Source organism: Vanessa cardui, chromosome 12, assembly GCF_905220365.1.
Source record: "Vanessa cardui chromosome 12, ilVanCard2.1, whole genome shotgun sequence".
Taxonomy (NCBI): domain Eukaryota; kingdom Metazoa; phylum Arthropoda; class Insecta; order Lepidoptera; family Nymphalidae; genus Vanessa; species Vanessa cardui.
This window is the reverse complement of record NC_061134.1, coordinates 1,652,659-1,673,421: the sequence shown is the minus strand read 5'-3', so window position 1 is coordinate 1,673,421 and position 20,763 is coordinate 1,652,659. Positions and strand designations below refer to the sequence as shown.

General features: G+C 34.0%; 2 protein-coding genes across 2 annotated transcripts in view; one reads left to right on the top strand and one right to left on the bottom strand.

Annotated features, from left to right (window-relative positions):
* Positions 1 to 17,259, top strand: part of LOC124534252 (kinesin-like protein KIF12) — a 29,257-nt gene extending 11,998 nt beyond the window's left edge. Inside the window, exons 3-13 of the mRNA XM_047109995.1 lie at positions 3,790 to 3,882; positions 4,464 to 4,617; positions 5,158 to 5,289; positions 8,919 to 9,059; positions 9,421 to 9,562; positions 12,026 to 12,262; positions 12,644 to 12,759; positions 13,712 to 13,816; positions 14,433 to 14,550; positions 15,069 to 15,288; positions 16,916 to 17,259. Of these exons, the coding sequence (XP_046965951.1) occupies positions 3,790 to 3,882; positions 4,464 to 4,617; positions 5,158 to 5,289; positions 8,919 to 9,059; positions 9,421 to 9,562; positions 12,026 to 12,262; positions 12,644 to 12,759; positions 13,712 to 13,816; positions 14,433 to 14,550; positions 15,069 to 15,288; positions 16,916 to 17,036 (1,579 nt within the window). The 3' untranslated portion in view covers positions 17,037 to 17,259. The remainder of the gene's footprint in view (positions 1 to 3,789; positions 3,883 to 4,463; positions 4,618 to 5,157; positions 5,290 to 8,918; positions 9,060 to 9,420; positions 9,563 to 12,025; positions 12,263 to 12,643; positions 12,760 to 13,711; positions 13,817 to 14,432; positions 14,551 to 15,068; positions 15,289 to 16,915) is intronic.
* LOC124534251 (PHD finger-like domain-containing protein 5A) lies at positions 17,121 to 18,724 on the bottom strand. The gene is made up of 3 exons (XM_047109994.1): positions 18,550 to 18,724; positions 18,279 to 18,469; positions 17,121 to 18,028 (listed from the first exon to the last, which is right to left on the bottom strand). Exons 1-3 carry the CDS (start codon positions 18,599 to 18,601, stop codon positions 17,939 to 17,941), a joined length of 333 nt encoding a protein of 110 aa, XP_046965950.1. The 5' UTR covers positions 18,602 to 18,724; the 3' UTR covers positions 17,121 to 17,938.
* Positions 18,725 to 20,763: the final 2,039 nt, after the last annotated feature.

Below are 20,763 nucleotides of genomic sequence, written 5' to 3'. Positions count from 1 at the left end.
ACCCACCACAACTAGAAAAGTTAAAGCTACTAGTTGGGGGTAATAAAAGAGCGCATTGTTTGCATGAAACAACTAAGACTACTTCCAAGGTCTCTATACAGAGATGGATTGTATGGTGCAAATTACACAAAGTAGATCCCAGATGCCTCAGGCTATAGATGTTGCAACATTTTTAGCCAAAATTTATTGTAAAGATGGGTTAGCTTAACAAACTGTACTTTTACATAGGACCGCAGTCTCTACTTATTGTGTCCTTAATAATACTTATAACTATATATATATATATTTTTTTTTTTTTTTTTTTGTAGTTAGAATTAGAAAAGCTATATCCTCAGAAAGACCTCAAGAAAGAAAGACATGCCATTATTATTTAATTGGCTTAGTGACATGCCAAAGGTTAATACAGTCTTTGACAGTTTGAAGAGCAGCAAATAATTCTTCATTCAGCTTCTGCAAGTAGAATTCAAAATTTCACCCTTTATGATGTATCTGAATATACATCATAAAGCTTAAAGTTAAGGTAGTAATTAAATTATAGCCCAGGGTTGGCTCAAAGATAGATGATATCAATAATAGAGAACCTAGTTGATTATTGAAACAACAAACCGAAGAATACTTTTGTTCAGACACATCAAAGAATTAATTACCAACACTTTTTGTTTGGAGAGGAGATTTAAATAACTTATTCTATCAATTACATGTGATTACACCAGCTACACTAACTATGGTAGCAGGCTGGATAAAATTGATACAGAAAATGATATTATTTAAGTAATAGGGCATTGATGCAACACCAGATAAGAAAACACCAGATAATGCTAGATCAGCATGTAGTATCTGGAAACTGGTTGGAAAATAGACCTATAGATGAGATTTTAAGAAGAAGTAATTGGAGAAGTTCCCAGACTTTTAATGGTATTATTGTTGAGTTGTAGACAAAAATGAAGATACTTCTATTTTTATAAGTAGAATTTACTAATGAAAATATTTTCGGATATTTTAAAAGAATACTGTTATTATTTTAATTTAATGTCAACTGCTAACTTGGAAGGACAGAAAAATATAAACTATAAATTTAGTAAATTTTTGCAGATAGATAATGTCAATCGATAAAGAGACTTAATTCACCTAGCGGTAGAATTAATGATTATTTTTAGATTTGTTTCTAATTTATTAGTTCCTGAGATATTTTTTATTTTGTATATAATTACAATAATAATAAGATGGATATAAAATTTATTTTGAAATATAATTTGTAGTGACATGACAAGAATAGTAAGTTATAAGGTTCAGAAAGCCAGTTGAATAAATAGGATATATTAAACATTTTGATGGATTTAATTGATTATAATTCACATAGCGTTTGTATTCTTACACCAGCAGATATCAAACAGGTCTTCAACCAATGCTGTGTGTTTTAGAAACACATATAATAAATCTGTTTTGCATTACAACAAAACAGTTATTATGTGTGTGAGAAAACACACAGCATTGTAGCAAGGTGCTTGCTGGTGGTTGATGAAGACTATGATTTAACAAGGTCAGTGGCGCGCAAATTTGAAACAAGATGGCGCGCTCTGCTGTGTGTGAAAGAGAAAGGTAACAAAAGATGGAAAGAGAGGTAAGATGAACTTCTATTCTATAATTGTTTATGGTAAGATTTATGGATGCTTCTTCAACCAATGCTGTGTGTTTTCTCACACACATAATAACTGTTTTGTTGTAATGCAAAACAGATTTATTTTTCAGATTCGATTGAAATTAAAGTTTCCATTGATTCGAAATGTAGATACTAAGCAAGTAAAACTTGAATGAAATTCAGTAGATTTATACTAATTAGTAACTATAATATTATTTACAGAAACCAATAAAGCATGTAGCTATACATTGAATCGAATACTGTTTCATGATGATACATATTTAATTTAGTTTTTTAGTCTGGCGCTATTATCTATCATCACTGTCTATTAAAGAATATAGATTAAAAATATCAATGTAATTATATTTATATTTAATATTTACAAAGGTTGTCGAACACTACGTAAAACAATTTTGACACATCCCTTATTAAAAATCAACAAAAGATATATCGATACTTGTAAGTTACTAAAATAATGATAGTTTTATTCAACGTTACTTTACCTTTTTGACATTGACGTTCAACAAACAATTAATATATAAGGTTTTTGTCCGTTAGTCCTTTATATATGTATGACGTATGAGTATGAATATTTGTAATAAAAGCCCGCAAGTAAATGTACACACCGGACTAGACAACTGCTTCATTATTATAATAACCCCATCACTTCTTTTTTTTAATGACTTGTCGCTGGGTAATTATAGGTGGAAGAGACCTGCTACACTGTCTAATAACATGATCATAGTGCAAACGTATTAGGTACATTTGAGTTGAAATTACGAGTGAATATTTTTGTTAAGAATTTTTTTATAAATAAAAAAAATAATTAGCAATGATAGCTAGCATTGCTTATACATAGCCAGGAGAAAGCATTTTAAAAGCAGTTGAGTGAAAGTACTGGACATTTTTCGGCACCTAGTTGATGATGAAGTAGGTACATTTTTGGTACTGCATATAATTATAGACTGATAAACAAAAGTATCAACTAGGCATAAATAAACGTAGAACCGAAGTTCGAACCTCATGCTTCACAATACATATATAATTATAGTAATAATAATAATTATAGTACCTTTTCTGCAATGACCATATAACCATGTTTTAGAAATGCTACGATTTACATAATCATATGCGATAGAATCAGGTCACCTTCTGATAGTGTACCCAAAATATGTTGAATAATCCTAGGTAGAAAAAGTAAATGAATCTTGATTGGTGAACTACAAAAGCACCACAGAAGTTTTGTCCTTTGACGTAACTTTCCTATACTTTTTTGCTACAATTTTTGTTATTTTAATGTATCTGCATTGTTCTTTACGAAATAGCATTGAAATTTTGAAAATATTCAAACTAATACTTTTTCCGTAACAAATAAGTAAGCATAATAATTAAAGGAATTCTGTTATTCTATAACGCTGATATGGATGTTATGAAATATTAATGTCTTATGTGGCCGTCATATGCGAATGCACTTGGCATAGACTCGTGCCATCGATTGCTTTGCATAAAATATGAAACGTTCAAAGTTTGTTTGTTGTTTAAATTCGATTTTAAAATACTTAGATATCATTTTCATATGTCAAAATCAATATGAGAATGATATGTTTGAAACAGTTGATAATTTCTAGTTGCTATAATTTATGAAAAGAAATATCTGAGAACAAAACACAACAGTAATATTTGGAAGAGTTTATTGTTACAAAAATAAATTTATGTTTATCAATGAGATCAATTCATTCTCCAAAAGATAATAGATAATCATTAATACCCTAAAGTTTTCGATTATCGACCAAATACAAAGTAATTATACAAATTAAACCATTGTTTTCCACAATATAATATTTGAACGTACTATTCATTTGCTAATACTAATCATTTATTTATTGAAAAAAAGGAAAAAAAAAACTACAAGGTTGAAATTTACAAATATTTACAAATTAACTTAAAATAGTATGTTGATTATTGGTATACAAAGAGCTCTACCTCTTTGTTTCCAAAAATGTAGCCTATGTCCTCAAGCTCTATACTATGTGTGTACCAAATTTCATTTAAATCGATCTAGTAATTTTGGCGTGAATTCGAGACAGGCACACAGACAGACAGATTTACGTTCGCTTTATAATATTAGTATGAATTTATTTAATCTACAGCGGCAGCAGTAGAGCCGGAAGCGTGGATAGGAGCACACAAGGATCGACGGCCACCCTCAATGCTGATGAAGACAACATAAATGTTGTAGTCAGGTAAAGTGTAGTCATAAAGATACATGTATAACTAGTTGCCGACTTCGTGTGTTTGAATTTATCAAAAAAATATGCTTGTACTTCTTATTACATCAGATATCTGCTAGAGAAAGTCCCGTCAAAATTGGCCCATCCAGAGATTAGCCGGAACACACAGATAGAGAAATATAAAAAAGGGTTATTTTGGTATATGCATCATGTATACATACACACTACATACATACACTAGTACCGATTACAGCCACAGTTGCGAAGGGAGAATAGTCAACCACATAGAACATAGTATAGTGACGTGACATATCAATCATGAGAGCACTTTCTTTGCAAGGGAATCCAAGAGTCCTTACTCTCATAATCCGATTGGATGGAAAGTCCAAAACGACCAAAAATTTTCAATAGCAGAGGCTTTACGTCCTGTCCGTGAAATGGTTAAATAAATACTGACTTTTTCTTGGCTGGAACCGGGGTTTCCTCATATCTATCTGCAGCATCATATGCCAGCAACTACACCAGAGGCAATAAACTTGTATGTAATAATGTATAGATGATATTGTGTCGTAGTTGAACCCAATCATTTGTAGAGTACGCCCGGTCAATGACAAGGAACGCTCGCTGCGTGAGCGGGACATGTTGGAGTTCCCGGGTAAAGGGCAGATCATCTGCCACGGGACTACTCCAGGACAGAAGCCCAAGCTGTTCTCGTACAACGTTGTATTTGAACCAGCTGCAACACAAGTAAGCCATGGATAATATTTTGATTTAATAAGATCATGACGTTTTTTTTTTAATTCTTGTTAATTACATTTTGACTACCTTCTTGGTCGAGTGTATACCGGTTTTTATGGGTTCCCTCCCACTCGACCCGGTCAGGGGTCCCGGGTTCGATTCCCGGCCGAGTCGTAAAAGAAGTCCATTATACTATGTCTATCTTCTAACTCTGCATCAGTCTACCCGTGATCACGAACGCTGTAAAGCGCTCGAAACATCGGGATGATAAAAATAATTAATATACGCGATTTAAATCCGTTAAAACTAGTTTCATTTCAGAAGTTCATTAGCTTTCTATGTTGTCTTGGATCTGGGTGTTCGTGGTACCGTTGTTACTTCTGATTTTCCATAACACAAGTGCTTTAGCTACTTACATTGCAATCAGAGTAATATATGTGATGTTTTCCAATATTTATAAAAGAGACATAGCTAATAAAACAGCTTCACCAAAAATGCTAATTTTTTTATCATATCGTTATAAGAGTTTCTTTATTTAAATGTTCATAGGAAGATGTTCTGGAATACTCTGGTATAAAGCGTCTCCTGGAGATGGCGGTCGAAGGGTTCTCGTGCACCGCCTTCTGCTACGGCCAGACGGGCAGCGGGAAGACTCACACGCTCACTGGACCGCCGGGGCTTGTGAGTTATTTGATTAATCAATTATTATTTTTTTAATAATTTTAAGAGTCGAGATGGCCTAGTGGTAAGAACGCGCGCATCTTAACCGATGATTACGGGTTCAAAACCATGTGCTTAATTTGTCTTTATAATTCATCTCGTGCTCAGCGGTGAAGGAAAACATCGTGAGGAAACCTGCATGTGACAAATTTCATAGAAATTCTGCCACATGTGTATTCCACCAACCCGCATTGGAACAGCGTGGCGGAATATGTTCCAAACCTTCTCCTCAAAAGGGAGAGGAGGCCTTTAGGCCAGCAGTGGGAATTTACAGGCTGTTGTTGTTGTTGTAAATAATTTTATAATAACCAGTATTAAATATTAAGCATTGTAAAATAATTTTATTAATCGTACTATTACTTTACGTGATGTACCTATATTACATATGAATGTCGATAATAAGCATAAATACATCGAACTATACTTCACATATTTGTAATTACGAATTATTTAAATTAAGTAAACAGCTTTATTGTCCGTCAGATTGGTATCTGTTTTATACGCATATAGATGAACAAACACAATACGCTGTATAATGTGTTTGTCCATTCATTACGCGTAACTGCTAAGCGTTTTATTTACACTTAGGATAAGTTCATAACAAAACTCGCGTATAATAGAAAAAGTAAAAAAACATTCAGGTCTTCAATCCGTACCGTACTCTTATTCTTCTTTCACTGAACATCAATATTTTACATGACTATCTATCAAAACATTATCATTACATGGCACAAAACAAAGCCGTTCACCGCTCTGTCCCTATAGAGGTGTGTTCAAAAAGTATCGCGAATTTTGAATTTTTGCGGTTTACGTATATTCGAATTTCGATCTTTTTATGGCTTTATGTTGGTACTCATGTCCTCACTTATGCCAACAAGCTTGGCCATTTTAATGTTTACTTAATTGTTGACAGCTGCTTTGCTTGCACGTTTTTTGGATCGTCTTCGATTTTCACCTATTAAAAAAATGGATCAAAGAACCTGTATCAAATTTTGTGTGAAAAACGAAATTAAGTGCGCGAAAGCATTCCGAATATTGACTGTGGCATACGGAGAAGCTACCTTGAACCTAAGCAACGTTTATCGATTGTACAAAATGTTCTCAGAAGGCCGAGAAGATGTGAAAGACGAAGAGCGTGCCGGACGCCCGAGCACTTCAACAACAGACGAAAAAATTAATGAAGTGGAGAAAATGATATTGGCCAATCGTCGAATCACTGTTAGGGAAGTTACTGAGGACCTAAACATCGATTGGCTCGTGCCATTCGATTTTTATCAATGATTTTGGCATGAGACGGGTCGCCGCGAAATTCGTATCAAAATTGCTACCAAAAACAGCATCGTATGAACATTTCTAATGAAATGTTGGACTCTGTCCGCGACGACCCAAATTTGCTCCGGAGGATCATAACTGGTGATGAATCGTGGGCTTATGGTTATGACGTGGAAACCAAAGCTCAATCATCTCAATGGAAGCTGCCGCACGAACCAAGACCGAAAAAAGCGGGCCAAGTTCGGTCGAATGTGAAAGTTTTGCTGACAGTTTTCTTCGATTGCAGGGGCGTGGTGCATATGAGTTCTTGCCACAGGGTAGAACGGTCAATAAGGAATATTACCTGCAAGTTATGCGCAATTTGCACGAAGCAATCCGCCAGAAACGCCCTGGATTTGTGGAAGAACAATGATGCCGCAGCCACAATTCCCAGATCTGCCCCCTGTGACTTTTTCTTGTTCCCTAAGCTGAAGAGGCCTATGAAAGGACGACGTTACGCTACGTTTGTCAAGATAAAGACGGCATCGAAGGAGGAGCTGAAAAAGATAAAAAAAATGATTTTTTGAAGTACTTCGAAGGTTTGAAAAACCGTTGGCACAAGTGTAAAAATATCTCATGGGGATTACTTTGAAGGGGACAAAATAGGTATTCATGAATAAATAAATAAATTTTGAAAAAACACAAAATTCGCTACACTTTTTGAACACACCTTGTATATGTTCAGATCTTTAAAATTATGCAACGGATTGATGCAGTTTTTTTAATATATAGAATGATTTACAAGAAAAGTTTTTGTATGTAATAAATGGACAATATATAGTAAAGATAGACATAGATAATTTAGATTTAAATAATTTGAGAAACTGTTTGTTGAAGTTTTGTGATATCGTAAATAAACAAATTCTATAGTGTATTTAGTATCAGCATTGCAACTATGCTATGTCAAAATGTCCTATCAATGGAATCGAATGACGATTAAACTTAGACATAGAAATATTTGGTAGTTTTTTCTAATGTATTTCTAACAAATATGAATAGGGGTTTATTAAAAATATGAACATAAAACATCGCGTGTTAAAACCACTATAACGTTGTGTCCATCACGCCTATTATCATTATAGTAAACATTTTGAACGTTTTCCAACGCTTTCGATCAATATCTATATTTTAGTAAACAGAGAATGTCAATAATTGAAATCAATTGAAGTTTTTTTAGAGGATTTGGCTTTGTTCGATCTCGGCCTTATGGGCTATTACAGTCTAGTATATACGAGTGTGTTCAAAAAGTATCGCGAATTTTGAATTTTCACGTACCTATATTCGAATTTCGATCCTTTTGTGGCTTTATGTTGGTTCAAAATTCGCGATACTTTTTGAACACATCTCGTATGTGTAGTAGGCGTATACGTTATAGGGACGTAATAGAGTGCTAATAATTTACGCTAGAATATACTGTAACAGCCCATGTATTACAGTTTTTTAAAACAGATTTCAATAAATATTTATATTTCCTGTAAATTGGTAATGAGTATACAGACACATTCTCGATAAAGTTTCTTCTATATTTACTTCGAAAGAACTATTTACGATCATTGATTTATTTTGAGCGAAAAGCGTTTCCGACAAAAATATTTATGCTCAAATAAATATTTGTACCTACTTTTAAATAATACACTAATAAAAAAAAAAAACACCCCTTGTTACATTTCATAATTAAACTAATCAAGTGTATAAATCGCAATTTTATTAATTTATAGAACAATTTACAAAAAAATTAATTTCTTCAAAACTTCCAAATTAGAAACAGCTAATGAACTAAAAATATATCTGTGAAACTACTCGGCTAATTTTAATGAAACTAACACTGTTTCCTAAGTTAGTGTACCTAACTTAAATTAAAAATGATCATGTCAATATGACTTAAGTTTCGAGTAATTCGTGGACAAACATACCTACACTTACGAAATTAAGCATACGTATGGCATACAAATGGACCATCATACTCAAATATAATTTAATTCTAACAATGTTACATACAAACGTCGATCTGATCCTTTTTTTAGAATCCGTTTAAATTTTATTTATATATTATATTAAATGAATATTAAAATAACAAAAAATATTTTTTTAAATGTCACTTAAAAACATCTTATAAAATATGTGTATTGTAAAAGTGCATGCCGAGACTACCTGTAAATTGTAGAACATTATCCTTGATTCAAGTTGTTATATTGTACCTATTCAATGTGTTATTGTATCTACTGTTGGTTGTCCTAAGTAAGTAAATAAATAAATAAACAAGGTGTATAATCAATCAGGTAGAGAGTGGCGCGAGCCCTTACTCCGAAGAGCACGGGCTCGTAGTGCGTTCGTTCGTGTATCTGTTCCAACTTATCCGCGACCGACCGGACTGCCACTTCATTCTTAAAGCGTCTTTTTTGGAAATTTACAACGAAAAGGTTCGTATCTATCAAAAGGTGACATGCATGTGCTTTTATTTGACATAATATACTTAATAATTTTAATTAGTTACACTGGCTCACTCACCCTTCAAACCGGAACACGACATTACTGAGTACTGTTATTTGGCGGTAGAATAACTGATGAGTGGGTGGTACCTACCCAGACGGGCTTGCACAAAGCCCTACCACCAAGTTATTTAAGATTGTCATATTTTCTTAGTGGTATTTATGAATAAAATAAAATACATATAATTAAATTTAGTTTTGATTCATCCAATTATTTGTTAAAGGTTACGTAAAGTTAATTTAAATATTTATCCTAAGTATTGTTATCGTTAAAATAGATGGGCCATTACAGGTAATAGATTTATTAAATCCGGGCAATTCAAGGAAACCGTTACAAGTGAGATGGTCGAAGGAGAGCCGCAGTTTCTACGTCGAGAATCTTTTCATGGTCGATTGTGAGCAATTGGACGATCTGTTCGCTGTTTTAGAGGAAGGTAAGTTCTACATAACTTACCTATATATAAAACAAGGTTTAAAGTAAGGAATATCGCCAGCAGTCTGGATTTTGTAAGGTATCGTAAGGATTTTAGTCGAATATTACTAAATTATATAATACCAATAATACCAATTAAATTCCTATGTCCTTTCTTCGGGCTCATACCAAATTTTATAAGATTAGGTTCAGTAGATTGGTAGCGAAACAGCGGCAGACAGAGTTACGTTCACATTTATAATATTAGTGAAGATTAATATCAGTACGTGAATACATATGATTTAAATATATATATAATATTAATAAACAACTTTACTGGAGTTTTAATGTTAGTCCAACGATAGCAATTATAATTCATTACTTTCCCACAAACACCAAATATTTATAGCTGTTAGTGTTGAATGAGTGCCAATTGTACATACAACAAAAGAGCCGAGATGGCCCAGTGGTCAGAACGCATGCATCATAACCGATGAATGCGGTTTCAAAACACGGCAAGCACCACTGAATTTACATGTGCTTAATTTGTGTTTATAATTAATTTCGAGCTTGGCAGTAAAGGAAAACATAGTGGGGAAGACTGCATGTGTCTAATTTCATAGAAATTCAGCCACATGTGTATTCCACCAATACACATTGGAACAGCGTGGTGGAATATGTTCCAAACCTTCTCCTCAAGGGGAGAGGAGATCTTAGCCCAGCAGTGGGAATTTACAGGCTGTTGTTGTTGTACAGACAAAACTGTTGTTTTGATTAAGGTGACATCACCAAAATAATTGACAGCGTTTTTTAGGCCCAAATGCCTAAAAATGGTTTAAAATTTAATTTTTCCAAGAAAATTGGTTTATTGTGCCGAAATATATTTTTGTGGCTTTTTATTAGGAAAATCGACATATGAAGTACTTTTTCAAACACAGTAGTTTACCCCATCGCCATCCTTCTGCATTTTAACCCAATTATACTCGGGGACAGCGCAGCATGTTTTCCTTACTTCTCTGTCAACTCAAATAACTTTATTCAATATAGAAGCATTACACTTTCTTATTGATGGTCAATTGAAACACTACTACCGGTTCGGAAAAGAAAATACCCTGACCTGAGAGAACCGGCGAAAGAAACTCAGCGGGTTTTTTTTTGTTTCATATATGTATTATAAAAATAAACAATTTAATATGAGATGATTTCATTCCCAAGGTGTGCTATCGATCGTAAACTCATTAATAGTATAATAACCTTTTGCACACAAGCGTTTCTTAATTTTTTTTTTTATTTGGCAACAGAGGCGTTTTGAACGCTTTCTGGCATCCTGTTGTAAAACCGTATACATTGTCCCACAAAGGAGTTACTGACTCTATGCAGTCAAGTAACAGGAGTAACAAGTTTGTGTTTGTTCCTTGTACCAATGTTATGAGTATCACATTTTCTCATGAAATCATTAATATTTTTTCGTACATACATAACATTGCAAAATATATATTGAGAAGCAACCTTGATTTCTTTAAATTTATTCCTTAACGATTCTTTAGCTCCTAGGTTATAGATTGCGCGAATAGCCCTCTTCTGTATCACAAATATGGTATGGATAGCGGCTGCGTTGCCCCACAGCACAATACCGTATGACATTATACTGTGAAAGTAACTGAAATATACTAAGCGAGCCATATCAACATCGGTACATAATTTTTTTGACCGCGAATGCCGCAGAACTCAGTCTTCTCGCCAATCCGTTAATATGGGGGCCCCATTGCAACTTGGCATCAACAGTAAGGCCAAGAAACTCAGCAGAATCAATGGGATCCATCGATTCCCCGTTGATGAGCACATCGGCTTTTACATTATGTACATTTGGTGTACTAAATTTCACAATTTTAGTTTTATTATTATTTAGTCTAAAATTGTTTACGCTAAACCAATACACTATATCATCTATAGCATTGTTTACGTCGTCGTACTGTGCCTGTTTTCTATTAATTTTAAAAACTTAGGAGGTGCCATCAGCAAACAATACTATATAATGTTTGTTCCCAACAAGAAAGGGCAAGTCATTTATATATGTGAGAAACAGAAAAGGTCCAAGAATTGATCCCTGAGGGGCCCCTATACCAACTGAGACCCCAGGAGACCTTTTTCCTTAAACGTCAACCCTCTGAATTCTATTGTTAAGAGAAGAAGTCAGAAGGTCGAGCGCACATTATCTAACTCTCTAATTCTCTCTTCTGTCTCACAAATAACATTCTTTCTAACCATATCTTCTTTCACACAATCCATCCATCGTTCCTTTGGTCGTCCTCTACCTCCATGCTTAAGACCTTCCTCACAACATGGTCCTCATTCCCTATAGCTTCTCGGTTACCAGTGCTCATTAACTATTTCTAGTTTACGTAAACATATGTTACATTAAGATTGTTAACTCGTCGCAATCCATCTTCCGCCCCGTGGCTTATGCGTGTGGCTTTGTGCGCAGGCATGCGCAACCGCGCGGTGGGCGCGCACGCCATGAACGCGCACTCGTCGCGCTCGCACACCGTGCTCAGCGTGCGCGTGCGCGGCGCCGCGCGCCCGCACCGCGACGTGGCGTGCGCCACGCACGGGAAGATCAACTTCGTAGACCTGGCCGGCAGCGAGGTCACCAAGCGCACCAACAGCACCGGCAAGACGCTGGAGGAGGCCAACAACATCAACCGGAGTCTCATGGTCCTGGGTGAGTAAGGCCGAGCTTCCACAGCGTGATGTAGACCAGTGCTGGGAAAATTGTTAAATTCTACTTCTACCTGAAATATGTATTCAAAAATCAAAGAATTCAAATAGTCCTTCGATCAGTTTAAGATCAAAACGTCGTATCAAACATCGCGATCGATATTATTTTATTAAGCCAGTTTTTTCGGAGTCAACTTTAATTGCTTACTAAAAGAACAAAAGAAATAATAATTAAAACTTATAATATGTCTTTAATAGAGCTATTCCAGTGGTCTCATATGCCGATCAATTGATCGCGATGTCTGGTCAACGACGCACCTTGCCTTAGCTCAGACGAACAGAATTTGTAAATAATTTGTACAGAAAATCCACTAATAACTTGCAGGGTACTGCATAGCGCAGTTAAGCGACGGTAGGAAGAAGGGTCACATACCGTATCGGGATAGCAAGCTCACAAAACTATTGGCGGATAGTTTAGCTGGAAATGGAGTTACGTTGATGGTGAGAATACCAACTACATCTAATATTTAGTTGCGACGTGACTGAGTACGATCCCAAAGACGTTCGATATCTCTACCTTGTCGGACCAAGACCTCGGTTGACAGATCTAAATCTGCAAATGTGAAAAAATACCGCGTTTACACCGTAGACGTTAATTCCAGACGAGGGCTATAACAATGTTTTTATGGTAAAATGAAAATATACTTTAATTAAGTCGACTTTTACAAGCACTTATGAAGCGTTATTTCACAAGATTAATTAAGTGAAGCTTCCACCTGATCGGATGCAGGTTTACCGAGAAGACCCGGCAAAAAACTCAATAGTCACTTTTTTTCAATATATGAAAATACGAAGTCATGTTAGTTCAATACTAATTGTATAACAAGTATTAGCTTCACGTTATTTTGGGATCTATATAATCTTGTATTGAAAAATATGCCGCTTTACCTTTATTTTTTACAAATGATCGTCTTTAAGGTCAGCTGTAAGAGTATATTACCATCTCTTAATCAATATATATCTAGTCAGGGTGTGCTTCGCGATGGTCACCGGTGTAAGTAGTTCCGAGTTATAGCACGTCAAGTGTAAGTGGGCGTGTGGCAAAAACATGTACTAATTTTTTTTGTTCATTTATATCTTATTTATTTTATTTATCCTCATTAAGATAACTTACCCAAAATCTATTAAAAATTAGACGTAGAGAATTATTTTCTAGGGAGATATTGGTAAAATAAACAAAAAAGTGGCAAAACAAAGGGTGTAGCAGGTGCTGCCACACGAACGCCAACTTATACTTGACAGTCTATATTAGAAACCTCGTAATTGACGGAACTGCTCATAAACTACTTAACCGTCTAAATATGGTCCTAAATTGTACCAATTGAAAGGACTGGACAAATATAAATATAAACGTCCATTAATTTTGTGGTTAGCATGTTGTCCTCCTTGGCAGATCGCGTGCATCGCGCCGACGAAGTCCAACCTGAGCGAGACCGTCAACACGCTGCGCTACGCCGCGCGCGCCAAGAAGATCAAGTCCAAGCCCGTCGTCAAGATGGTGAGGCAACGCGATACCGCCCCCACCTTACAAAGAGTTGCTATGTCCTACAATAGGCTATTTGACTGGATTTTAAAATCCATTTTATATTATTTATTTCTAGTACTTATTTACCGAAAAATATCATTTTAAAAATTCCATATTTAAATAACGCGCGTAAACGCTTCTTGGACAATATGGCGCTGCAATGGGGTCGGTGATGTCACTTTGCTGTATTTTAATCTGTGGTACATATAGCAGAAAAGCAAGGTTTACAAGTGACTTCATCATAAGCCCGGCCAATCAGGGGCGTTTTGTGTCACGTGACAAACGTTTGAAAAAATGCATTTTTATTTATTGATTTTTGAATAAATTGAGTATTATTTACTAACGAAAGTTAGTAAATAACCATTTTTAAACTCATAATATACACTGATTACAATAATTCACAATTTATTTTTCGCATTGTCAAATAGCCTATTATTACACTTGCCTAATATATATAATCTCTTGCATAATCATTAATGGCATTTGCACGGCCTCCCACGAAGTCCATTTTTTACGAAAAAGCACTAATATTGTCAAAGTTATGCTACTTTGTAGGCTGTGTATTTATGACGTCATATATCACAACTAGGACGCGAGGGACGCACTGATCCTGAGCCTCAAGAGAGAGGTGGAAGCTCTGCAAGCTGAGAACCATCACCTCCGAGCCGCCATACACGTGCACTCTGATTACAACGTGGACTCGATAAGTAAGACATGATAACCAATCGGTATATATCATTACACCGTTCCTGATCTTAGTTATCATGGGCCATACCTACACAGAAGGACTCGCACAAAGTCCCATCACATGTGTAGTATGGAAGTTCCTGATATTCTATGTCATCATCAGGATGCCGTATTAGTAAGTCATGGAGTATGGTGCTATTATGAAGAACGGCCTTGAACTTGTTTATAACGATCAGTCTGAATGATAGTACTAATTTTATATTGATTCTTTGAATATTATTTCATAGTTCACTCCCAATGTACTGGTTATTACTGCAGAATCTTCCGGCATAGACCATACTCTAACATAATGTACCGCCAAATTTACAGATACCAGAAATACTCAAACTCATCAAAGACAATGAAATTTAAACATAGACAATTTTGCTTGTTTTACTAATATGGGATATATCTAACACATTTTTTTAGTTACTATAATACATCATTTAAGTATAAACTTTGAACTTTAGAATATATATTTCAAATCTTAATTAAATAGGTCAAAGAAACCGCGGCACGCCATCCATAGAATCAAACAAACTGTACCAACTCCCGCAAACAGAGTTGGTCGAATTGGTCCAATTGCATATGGCTGAGAATTCAGCGCTGAGACAGGAAAATACTGAACTGTTCGTAACGAGAGACCAACTACTGCGGGATCAAGAGCTCCTGAGCAGAGAGAACGAGCGGCTGCTGAAGAAATTGGAAGATGTCAATTCGTGAGTAAAATTAGTTTAAAACTAATATTACAATTTTATTCCAGCCTCGAAAAAGTGTTGTAAACATTTTAAATTACCAAAATTTATTTTGTAAATCATTGAAAATAAAATTAATTAAAAATTCCTACTCCACTGAAATGACGTTTGTTTAAATTATTATATTTAAACCCATGATTGTGACCGTCCATTTCAGTTTGGTCAGCTAAAAAATAGAATGCTTTAAGTATGTACCCTTTGTCCTTCCATCTTTTTCCACGGTATGACATCTATAAAAATATAATCTATCCAATCACTCGTCCTTGAGTTAACAAATGTCAAACTTTCCGATGTAAATTAACGGTAATTTTAGGTTAAATATTATTTTTGAATATCAATATCAAACAGGAGAGTGCAATTAAGCGTCGGTTGCCTATTTAATCCAGATATAAACAAAATAATGAATGTTTAGTCCAGTATATGGACACTATGAATATTTTTACTAGATTTACCATCTTCCCAGTATACTTGTTAGATAGAGTTAGCCATATATATTTTTTTATGACAATATATGGACAAAAAAGAGTCGAGATGGCCCAGTGGTTAGAAGGCGTGCATCTTAACCGATGATTGCGGGTTCAAACCCAGGCAAGCACCGCTGTTTCATATGCTTATTTTGTCTTTATAATTCATCTCGTGCTCAGCGGTGAAGAAAAATATCGTGAGGAAACCTGCATGTGACAAATTTCATAGAAATTCTGCCACATGTGCATTCCACCAACCCGCATTGGAACAGCGTGGTGGAATATGTTTCAAACCTTCTCCTCAAAGGGAGAGGAGACCTTTAGCCTAGCAGTGGGAATTTACAGGCTGTTGTTGTTGTTGTTGTATATGGACAAAATTCTAAAAAACCGCGATTTTTATGGCAGCCATACAACATGCTAAATTATGATTGCAACTGGCGAGTCATTCAGGCTTTTTTTTCTACGCGACACGTGTACCTATATAGTTTTAGACATTAGGTTAGGAACAATAATTAAAAATTGGCGCCCTCCAAAACTTAAATAAATATCACACATCCGAGAAGTACCAATGACTTATTCTGGTACTTTATTATTATCTTTAATCAGTAATAAGTGTTATTTGTAGCTAAACAATTAAATTACTGACACACTACATTCTGATTTACTATAGTATTTAGCCAACACAGATTATGTCTAATCAAAGACAGTGAGATTTACACACAGACAATACTAAAATAACTTTTTACTATTTTTTTATTCCTAGCAATGAAATACTGAAATGTAACTATTGGTGAGACACTGCACGAAACTCACACAAAAATATTTAAAGCAAAACAACTATTGCCTAAAATTAGTATTCAATTAATTTATCCAAAATTTCATTATGCTACTGTTATTTCTTGTAGGACGATGTTTGGACAAAGCTGATACAGGTCAGTGGAAGAATCTCTGAGACTGATGCATGAGTATCTATGCATGTCTTTGATCACATAACAAAACTATCAAATAATGTTTAGAATTTATAATTTCACTTTTGATATCACCAACATATTGATTTATTAAGAAGTTCATTATATAACTTTTTTTATTCAATTATATGAAAGTATTATAATCATTATCATTTTCAGTGTTTGTACTCGATCTCCGATAATACCAGCAAGACCAGCATATTCAGACGTTGGTACCAATGAGGCAAATATTTGGACCAACACAGCCAGCTCATCCAACAGCATTATCAGCGACAGTTAAAACAAAAATATACAAATAATATTATTTCTAAGTAAATACCTATGTATAAATTATGTAGAAAATGAAACACTAGTATTTTTGAAGTACTTATAAGAATTATATTATTAGAATTAATTCTAGTTTAAGGTATAATAAATGGAGTTGACAATATTATATCATGTTAAGATATAAATTGGTAGTTTGCTTGCTTTCAAAATCAAAAATATATTATATTTTAAAAATAGTGGATTTTTCATTTAGACACTTTAAATGTATCCTTAAAATTACTTTTAGGACCCAATAGTGGGTCAATTATGGGCAGACACTTTTCACTTTACAAAGAAACGCTTTATACAATGTAGGCAAACTTTGGTCAAATTTTATTGCCACAGTGTATAACAGGAAAACCTATATTTTCTAGATATATTATGTAGCTTTTTAAAATTACTATTTTACACTCAGTAACCTAGCAACACATTTATAATAGTTGATTACACATACTTATTTATGATTTGAACCAGTTAATTGGAATAACTAATATACAACAGAATTACACTTAGTTATTCATTCATCATTTAATTCGGATTTATATTATTTAATTATTACAATAAAAATAATAATTAACCATATTTCATGATAGAACAAATATTATTCATGAAAAGTATGACTATGGCAACTATTATAAGTTATAGTAGTATCTTTATACATTGCTACGTGAAATTATGAGAAATAGGAATAATTGGTATTACTGTCACTAAAGGTAACCCTTTAGTCCATGATGAAGAAAATATTAAATTAATTGCAATTACATGTTTTAGTATTGCAATTATATGTTTAAGTCCTTCTAGCTCAGATAAGTCACTTCTGTATAATGACTTTAGACCACAAACTAAAGGTATAAAAACTAAAAAAAAACTTTACTGCTAGTGCCTCCTAAACCCATATTTCTTTCTTTCGTAGAACAGATCAGTCTTCGAGCTACCCAAGTTGACAATCTTTGGACAACCATCTCTCTGCAAAAAATAAATTTCATTACAATATTGTAAAAAATCTACATAATTCAACAAATTTTTTATACATATCGAATCATTTTTATAGAATGCATATCACATATATGGCTATGTGATACACAATTTTAAATAAATAATAACTATTTATATAAAATTTAAAAATAAATTTTCGAAAAATGTGCCTCACAAGATTTACAAATTTTGAAATTTGTAAAAAAAAATTTAATAAGATATTATTACATTTTGAACTTACATCTTTCTCTTGAACCGTACATTCTTTACAATAATAAGCGTCAGACACGCCGGGTCCACCGCAAATGACGCATCTACCTTGATATGAACCGTAGTTACATTCGTCACATATTCGAACAAGGGTGCAGGGACGCACATACGAATCGCAAATAACACATTTTCCATCGCATTTTTCACACAAACGTCCTATAGCTGAAAACATAATATAGTGTTTATCCCAGAAAATTTAAAACATGTTACAATCTATCAAATAGCTGATTTTTTAAACTTACCGACGCCAGGTTGTTTTCTACAGAAAATGAGATCGGGATGATGCTTGGCCATCTTTACTTAAATAATTATAAGGCTTGATTAATTTATTGTTTTATAGATACAATAGTTTCTAAAACATCAACAATCGCTTAACCTCAAAAATGGTATATCGATGACAGTTGACAACTAGTAAGACTAAAGACAATAAGTGTAATCTATGGTTGACAAGTGCTTAAAAGTTATAATTATTACCAGTTTTCAATTGTAATTGTAAAACTTCAGTCGAAGAATTCTAAAATTGATTACAAAATCAGCAGACAATTGTAATTTTTTTTTGTTATTTATGTATTTTTGTCTTCATAAAACCATCTAAAGTGAATCTGCCACACCGAAGCACAACTAAGTTAACTAACTTATAGAAGTGTGAATTCTATAGATATAGCTCAACTTGAAAAAATATAGATACATATTCCATAAAATCTAAATTATATTCAATAATCAATAGCTATAATTATAAAAGATGTTTCCGATAGCTATTTTATTAAGTATTTATTCAATTAGAGATCTATAAAATGTAAGTCAATTAAATATATTTTCAATACGAAATAAAAATATATAATTTGTGGGCTCCAACCTATGATATTCTAATAAACAGATATGTTATATCCATACTAAACAACAGAAAAAAGTGTGCCGCGCCGGGACCCTTTACTTTTACATTTCGTTAAAAGTAAAAAGGATAGCTTAATAAAAACAATAAGTAAAAGGAATAACTAGATGTTTTAATTACGCAAAACGTATTACTACGTAATTATGATGTATTATAACTAGTGATGTGCCGGATATCCGTATCCGTATCCGTATCCGCGGATATTCGAGGCAGAAGAAAGATCCGTAATCGTTTCCGAATCCGTTAGTTTTTGGCGGATCTATCTGGCGGATCTATTTACCTTATTAATTTTAAATTTATAGATAATATATTCTTTGAGGCGAAGGGTAAGGCGTACTAGCGACGCCAGTTGCCGAGATTGTGACGGTCCACAATTACTTAAAATAGATTCGGTTTAGTAGCTAACAATTTCCAGCAAGTGGCGTCGCTAGTGCGCCTTGCCCTTCGCCTTTAATAGGCCATTAGGTAGAAATAAAAAAACTATTAAATTCAATACGGATATTTTTTTTATTTCTTAAAATCAAATATTTGGCTCCTTTATATTGCAATCTTTGGCGTAGTTATCATATTAATCATTTATCATTAGTTATCATACCAATAGTATATAACTTCAAGGTTCTAAATAAACTAGCTTTTTAATGAGATCAGTAGTATAAAAAGTTATGAGATCACTTTTAATTAACAATAAAAAAAACTTAGATCTTTAAAATATTTTAAATTTGTAAAAAAGTTAAGCTCCGTATCCGTATCCGTATCCGCGGATCTTGACAACAAATATCCGTATTCAGATCCGTATCCGCGGATCTACATTTTATACGATCCGGCACATCACTAATTATAACGTATTACTACGTAAAAGAGTCGAGATGGCCCAGTGGTTAGAATGCGTGCATCTTAACCGATGATTACGGGTTCAAACCCACGCAAGCACCGCTGTTTCATGTGCCTAATTTGTCTTTATAATTCATCTCGTGCTCAGCGGTGAAGGAAAACATCGCGAGGAAACCTGCATGTGACAAATTTCATAGAAATTCTGCCACATGTGTATTCCACCAACCCGCATTGGAACAGTGTGGTGGAATAAGTTCCAAACCTTCTCCTCAAAAAGGAGAGGAGGCCTTTAGGCCAGCAGTGGGAATTTACAGGCTGTTGTTGTTGTTGTTGTACTACGTAAAACGACTAAAGGAAAACGTCCCAATTAGGACGTTTTCTAGTCTTCACTTTTTACGCGTTAATAACATATCTGTTTACTAGAACATCATTGGCTCCAACACTCCAAAACTCCAGTTTTGAATGGACTTTGGAGTGTGAATGAGAGTTTTTAATACATATAAACAGTTTCATACGAGTTTTGTTGAATTATTTGTTAATAATTGAAATATAAATAATAGTGTTGTTTAAAAAAAATCTTTTTTTTATAATTGCTTTTAGATATAAGTCTAGCACAACCATAGCACAAACATATTATCCCTACCATAGGAACGTAGTTTATAATTGAGTTTTCTCTTCTTAAGTTGGCAGCAGAAAACAAATTGGTATTATTTTCCAGATACATAAACATTGT

Coding starts and splice junctions, on each gene's coding strand:
- LOC124534251 (XM_047109994.1), bottom strand. CDS start 18,601: ATGGCCAAGCATCATCCCGATCTCATTTTCTGTAGAAAACAACCTGGC. Junction 18,470..18,549: donor TAGAAAACAACCTGGCGTCG/GTAAGTTTAAAA, acceptor TTATGTTTTCAG/CTATAGGACGTTTGTGTGAA. Junction 18,029..18,278: donor GTACGGTTCAAGAGAAAGAT/GTAAGTTCAAAA, acceptor TATTTTTTGCAG/AGAGATGGTTGTCCAAAGAT.